Here is a 6,970-nt window from a genome sequence, read left to right as displayed (position 1 = left end):
GGGGCGGCCTGCTTCGGGGTGGCCGCGCCGGGGCGAGGCGCGCGCGAAGACGCCGGCCCCCCTCTCGGCGTTTGCTCTCCGGCTCCCCGCCTCCCGCGCTCCGCTCGCTCCCACCCCTTCCCGGCGTGATTGATCCGTCACGGGCGCCGCCGCCGCCGCCGCCGCCGCGGCCGTTCGGAGGCGAGCAGGAGCCGGAGCCGGAGCCCGAGCCCGAGCCGGAGCCGGAGCCGGGGCCGGGGCCGGCGCCATTGCGCGGGCGCCGCGGGGAGAGCTTGGCGCGGGGCGGCGGGCCGGGCCAGGCCATGCGGGCCGAGTGAGCCGGCGCCCGCAGCCCGCGGCGCGGCATGGCTTCCCCGCGGAGCTCCGGGCAGCCCGGGCCGCCGCCGCCGCCGCCGCCGCCGCCGCCGCCCGCGCGCCTGCTGCTGCTCCTGCTGCTGCCGCTGCTGCTGCCGCTGGCGCCCGGGGCCTGGGGCTGGGCGCGGGGTGCCCCCCGGCCGCCGCCCAGCAGCCCGCCGCTCTCCATCATGGGCCTCATGCCGCTCACCAAGGAGGTGGCCAAGGGCAGCATCGGGCGCGGCGTGCTCCCCGCCGTGGAACTGGCCATCGAGCAGATCCGCAACGAGTCGCTGCTGCGCCCCTACTTCCTGGACCTGCGGCTCTACGACACCGAGGTGAGCGGCCGGCCGCCCGCGCCGTCGGGGCCGCGGGGCGGGGGGCGAGGGAGCGCCCTCCGAGGGACGCTGCGGCCCTGGAGCAGAGCCCCGAGTGAGCCGCCCGCGCCTGCCGAGGAGGGCGCCGCGGGCGGGTGCCCAGTGCTCACCCCGGGGTCCCTCCGGGCTCGCCTGGCACAGCTGGTACCAAGATTTGCCGAGCATCTCCCTCCTCTGGGATTGTGTGCCTGTATGTGTGCGCTGGGGACGGGGGTGCGGTGGGGGATAGAGGACGGGGGCTGCCCGTGGCCGCAGAAGGAGCGCGGACGGTGGGGACTGCACCCTCCAGAAGGCCTGCCGTGGTTGCCCCCGGCCAGGTCCCGCCGGAGGGGCTGTGGGCTGCCGGGTGGGAGGAGCGGGCGCCTTGGCTGGAAACTGGGCCCCCCGGGGCTGGAGAGGCCGTGGCCTGCCCGCGGGCTCCCGGGAGAGCCGGGCCGCGCTTGGAGGTCCGGAGGGCTCGGGGCCCCGAGGGGCCGGAGCGCGCAGGAGGGCTGGGCGCGTGGTGCGCGCGGGCGGCTCGGAGCCCGCAGCGCGCGGGCAGGTGTGGGGCCGCCGGCTCGGAAAGGCTGCCGCCTGCAGCCGGAGCGATTTTATGGGGAGACCCCCCCCCCCGGGTTAGTTGCTCAGGGAGCGCCCGGAGCTGGTCTGGCTGCGGACGCGCGGAGGTGCCCGGCCGCGCCGCTGTGTGCGGGCTCCGCGGCCGCGGGAGCAGTTTCTCCGGGCGCAGACTCGAAGCGCGGACTTGGAGCGCGGCCGCGGGCTGGCCCTCCCGGCCTCCTGCTCCGAGGGGAGCCGCGGAGCCCAGGGCTTCGTCCCGAGCCCCCTCGCCGCGCCCGCGGCCGGTTCCGGCTGAAGCCCCCGCGCGGAGCGGCTGCAGGGGTGCGCCGAGGGGGCCTGGGCGAGCGATCGCCGGCCGCGCCAGGTCGGGTGTGCGAGTTTTCCCGGACCGAGGGAGCCCCTGCGCTCCGGCCCAGGCGTCCGAGGCGCGGCCTGAAGGGGGCAGTGATTTCCCGTGCAGTGCGCTCCGTTGGCGCCTTCCCCGCCGCGCCAGCCCGGCCGCGCGCTGGGTCTGACCCCGTCCTCCCGGAGCTCCTGGGGAGCTTCTGCTCCAGCCCAGGTGCCTCTCCTCCTCCCACCCTTCAGAGAGGAGGCGTCGCTGCCCGTGCAGCCTGGGGCTCTGCCTCCTTCTCTGCCTGCCTCCCCCCTTTTTTTGTCCTCTGAGAAAGAGCAGAAATCTGGATTGCATCTTATTCCCCACCTCCCCCCTTCGCGGATGAACCAGGCTGCTCTGCCCTGTAAATAAAAGGTGAAGGAACGGGTGGCAGTTGGTGGCGGTGCGCGCAGGCTGCCTCTGCCCTGCGAGGATGCAATCTGGGTGGCTGAGCAGAGCTAACCGGGCTGGGGAATTCTTTCTGAATGACATTCTCGTCGCCTTCATCTTTGCCCGAGCCTTTCAAGTTCTCCGGGGTACTTGTCTGGCACGCATAGATGCGCAGCGCACCTCAGTTCTAAGGAGGCATGTCCTGTGGGCACGATTTCCCTGTTGCCTCCATACAGATTCTTTCGGAAGGGACGGGAGAGAGCCAGTTCTTTGGAGGCAGAAACATTTGTAGATAGGGCAGCCCTGCTTGCATCATCACTAAATGTTGTCAACTGCATAATGTTTTCATCATCAATTTATTCCCTTTAGAAAGCTTCCCTGAAAGAGATTTCACATTAGCTTGTTTGTGGCAGCAAAGGGTTGGGTGCTTGGTTTCAGGGTGTGGGTTGAAGCTTTTACATTTATTTTTCAAGTGTGTCTTGATGACTCTCTGAGTGAGAGGCCCGGAGTCCGGAGGATAAGGCTTCTCCGCTGGTGGTGGGGATCTGCAGGAAGCAGTAGGAAGGAGGGCACGGGGTGATCTCAGTGCCATGCAAACAGAGAAACATCTCCATCCATGTGAAGGGGCACAGAGCATGGGTGGATCGGCCCTGGGTTCTGCTCAGACACCAGTTATCTTCCCCATGGGTGACCTTGAGTGGGGTTATTGAATCTATCTCAGCCTAGATTCTCAAATCTGGGAGAGTAGGGTTGTTGCATGTACTCAGTAGGGTGGTGATGTGATGCTCACGGGGATAGCAGGCCCGGAGTGGAGAATGCCGTGAGCTGGCAGGCCCGGCAGCCAGGGCTCCGTCTGGCACGCTGGAAGCACCAAAGAAATGTTTCCTGCCTCCCTCCCTTCGTTTTCCTCCGGTACGGATCCACAAGTAAGACCTTGCAGCTTTAGGTGTGATAAAATGGTCACAGCTAAATATTAAGCCTGCTGATTTTGTTGATCTCACTTTTGAAGTCTCCTAAAGGGTCAGTGAAGTTATCGCCAGAAAAAAGGAACTCTGGCTTACAATCAAATACATATGTTATCTCCTGCCATGAGGTGTCATGTTTGGGAGAACACCCAGGTGATATAATACTTGATTTTTTTTTTCAAGCGGTCCATCCCCATAGTAGAGGTATTTTTTGCTGAGCCGAAGTAAAGGAATGACTGGTGTGGGTAATTGCAGCAAGATCCACAGTGATCCGGAGGGTGTTTGGGGCCTGTGTTAGAGCGTCTGGGGCCTGTTTTATTCAGATGGGCCATCTTTGAGGATTGTGTGAACTCACTAATCACTTCCTGGCCATGTCACTTGTTGTCTGTAGACTTGAACACAGGATGGATGTGGTGAATAGGTTTTGGCTGGCTTTGCTGACATTTACTGTCAGTCAATGGCCAGAGGCTATGGGCAGCCAGGGTGGACCTTGGTCCACACAGCCTTCAAAGAGATGAAGATTTACCAAATAATGGGTTAATCTGATCAGTGGGAGAGCCTCCCTCAATAAAGGAGCTTCCTGCTCAAATTTCTCTAGGTTGACCCTCCTAGTGTAATTAGAATAGCAATAGAATGTTCAAAGCCCACTCTGTGCCTGTGTTTATAAAAATGAAACATCCCAACAGAGCATCTGCTACTTAGGACCTCTTTTCTCTGCTGTAGATAGAATCATTTCAACAAATACTTTTTTATGTATTCCAAAGTAGAGTTGAGTATATAAAAACACAAGCAAGGAACTGAATATACAAATAAAAAGAAGCATCAGAAACCACATAGAAGCATGAAAGTTACTATTACCAAGAAGCTGGGTTATTGCCATTGTGCATATTACATTTTAGGTCTGAGCTTCCTGGCAGTCAAGGTAAAAAGGTAGAAATGGTGATTACTTAATTACTTACTAAATTACCAAATTTAGTTTTAGAATTACTAAAAGAAACTACTTACATGTTTGATTAAAAAACCCTGAAGGACAGAGCCTTTTTAAGCAAGTTTTGCAGGAGATTCAGAATGTTCTTCACATGGCTATCTCTCATTCTTTGGTAGCCACATTAAGAAAATTAAATAATAGCTAAGGGATGAGTTAAGAAATAATGTTGGCTTTTCAATTTGATTAAAGTACTTTTCATTTTAGAAAAATGGAAAATTAGAGAGAAGCATGAAGAAAAATAATAATTGCTCACAATCCACCTATACAAAGATAATTACACCTAATAATTAGCATTATTCCCTTCTAGTTGCCAGTTTTTACTATATTATGTACTTGAGATCTTATTCTATTTGCCCTTTTATACTTTGTTTCATTAAATTAACATTATGAGTACTTCCCCATGTCCTCAATTGCAAAAATGATTTTGAGTGGCCATATACTATTCTGTCCTGGGGGGTGTACCATAAATATCAAGTCATTTCCCTCTTGTTGGATTGATTTGTTTTCCCACTTGTTCCTACTTAAATTATTATGTGGCAAACTTAGGGAAAGTTCAGGGAGCCAAAGAAGCACATTCTAGGTGTGCACCTTTCAGGAAGTCTACCCTGATGCAAGGATCTAGCTGAGAAAATCCAGAGAAGACATGGTGATAGACGAGCATGTTCTTTCCTTGGGCACCTTTGCCAAATATCTGTCCTCTCATTCACTGTGCTTTAGAAAGGGTCCAAACAACTGGTGGATGGAGGCTGAGCTTTTCAAGGATGTCTGAGTACAACTCAGCAGGCATTAATTGAATACTGACTACAGTTACTGGTACTGCAGAAGGGGATAAAACCCAGCCTTGGGTTTGAGGGAGGAGCTGGTGCATGGATGAAAACAGGACAAGCACCTATTTGCTGTTTTCAAGTTAAGATAGAAGTGATTGTGGTGATGACTGCACGGTTCTCTGAATATTCAAAAACTGTAGAATCATATACTTTGAAAGAATGAATATTGTGATATATGAATTCTGTTTCAATACAGCCCTTCTTAGAAGTAAAAAGAAAGAGAATGAGCCCTTTTAGGGTCAGGTTACCTCTTCTCTGTGGTTATAGCCCTACTGCCCAGTATGGTACCTGGCCCTTAGGAAGTGTATTGCTTAGGACTCACTCTAAGTGATAGAAACCCCACTTTAACTGGGCCATGTGCCTGAAAAATCCTAGAGTGGGCTGTCTTCAGGCATGGCTGAATCCAGGGACTGAAAGGATATCTTAAAAAATGTCTCTCTCTGTCTCTTGGCTCTCATTTCCTCTGTTTGGCTCCACTCACAGGCAGGCTCTACCCATGTGGTAGCACAGATGGCCCCTACCAGCTGCAAATTTACACACTCCCAGTTTAGAAACTCCAGTAAGAAGAGTGTTTCTTTCCCAAATGTTGCAGCAGAAGTCCCAAACTCAGCTCTTGTTGGCTTGAATTGGGTCATGTGTCCACCCCCTGAGCCCATCATGTGACGCTGGTGGTCTGGGACATCAGCCAGCCTTTCACGGAGGGAGAGGGCAGGGAGGTCAGCCCTGCCCAACCACATGAGTAGAGAGTGAGGAAGAGGTCGATGGTCGAAGGACGTCTGAGGCTGTTGAAGGTGTGGATGCCAGGAGCATCTGCTCACAGATATCCACAAAGACAGGCCCTTGGGAGATGCTGCATTCAAGAAAGAGACCAGGGATGGCACAGGCGTTAAGAGAAAGAGATCATATCTAGGTCAGGAGAGGCCTCCTGGAGGAGAGAAAACAAAATGGGCCTGAAAGGGCCAATATCATGTTGACACGGAGAAGCAGGGACTCAGGGAGATGGAGGTTGGATCCCAGGAAGGGGCCCCAAGATCAAAGGGTGGAAGAGACAAAGTGTGTGAGGTGTATTTGGGGAGCATGACTTGTTAGGTTTTCTCCGGAGTGCAGGGCTTGTGGAGGGGTAGGTAGTCTGTTGGTGGGTGTGGAAGGCCTTGAATCACATGCAGAGAAGGTTGGACTTTATTCTGGAACCATGAGGAGCCGTGTGTGGGTGGCGGGTTTGGACGTGGCTGTGATATGATCAGGGCCAGTGGGAATGCAGAGCCTAGGTGGTAGACTGATGAGCCTGGAGACTGAGAAGCCAGGAAGCTACTCCAGCAGTTGAAGGACAGATGCTGAGGCTTGAACAGAGGTGGAGAGGCCGTGGGAGAGGATGTGCAGGAGAATGGGCATTGCTGAGACCGGACGGGGCGGGACGGGCAACAGAGAGGGCCCCATGGGGATTCAGGGGGTGGATCTGGCAGGCAAGAGTCACCGAGTCCAGGCACTGCATGGTGGGGGCACGAGGAGAGAGTGCCCAGTGGAGGTGAGGTGGGCACAGAATGGCATACACCCTCTCCAGACCCTTCCGCTCCCCAAGATGAGCTCCTCAGTATGTCAGGAGACCAGTGGTTCCCTGTTGGGTACCACTTACCTGCTTGGTGACCCGGGGCAATGCGCTTTGCCTCCGTTTCGTCATCTGTAAAATGGGGCTAACAAAATGAGACCTCCCTGATCAAGTAATCAAGTCAGTGCTTGGTACACTCCCAGTGTAAATATTTGCCGCTATATTGTCACCGTTGTCATTATTCTTGTCCTGTGTGGGGACCATTATGCTGACCTCACAGGGTTGTAATAAGGAATAAATATCTTGGATGTGGAACCTCACAACAGGATGCAAATGGAAAGCGGTGTTATCTGTACTCTTGTCCGCCAACAGCACGTTGCCGAGAGGGGTGCTGGAGGAAGGGGACCCCAGCAGCACATCTTCCCTTCTGCCATGGATCCTAGCATATTGCTCTCTTTCTCTCCCACCAGACTTTAGGTCCGTGAGGGCAGGGTATCAGGGAGTGAGCGTCTGCTGAACTGCACTGTGAGCAAGCAAATTCCAGTCTCCTTTCTGAATTAGCATCCCACCAGTTTGTCCAGATCATCTCTCTGGGGTCTTCACCCCCACCCCC

General features: G+C 55.5%; 1 protein-coding gene across 1 annotated transcript in view; it reads left to right on the top strand.

The window, feature by feature from the left end:
- The first annotated feature begins 329 nt into the window (after nucleotides 1–329).
- The window catches only part of GABBR2 (gamma-aminobutyric acid type B receptor subunit 2), a 355,033-nt gene continuing 348,392 nt past the window's right edge, over nucleotides 330–6,970 (top strand). The window contains exon 1 of the mRNA XM_077912663.1: nucleotides 330–671. Within this exon, the coding sequence (XP_077768789.1) occupies nucleotides 345–671 (327 nt within the window). The 5' untranslated portion in view covers nucleotides 330–344. The remainder of the gene's footprint in view (nucleotides 672–6,970) is intronic.

Source organism: Canis aureus, chromosome 10, assembly GCF_053574225.1.
Source record: "Canis aureus isolate CA01 chromosome 10, VMU_Caureus_v.1.0, whole genome shotgun sequence".
Lineage (NCBI taxonomy): Eukaryota > Metazoa > Chordata > Mammalia > Carnivora > Canidae > Canis > Canis aureus.
Note: the sequence above shows the minus strand (reverse complement) of the source record. Positions and strands in the feature narration are given on the sequence as shown.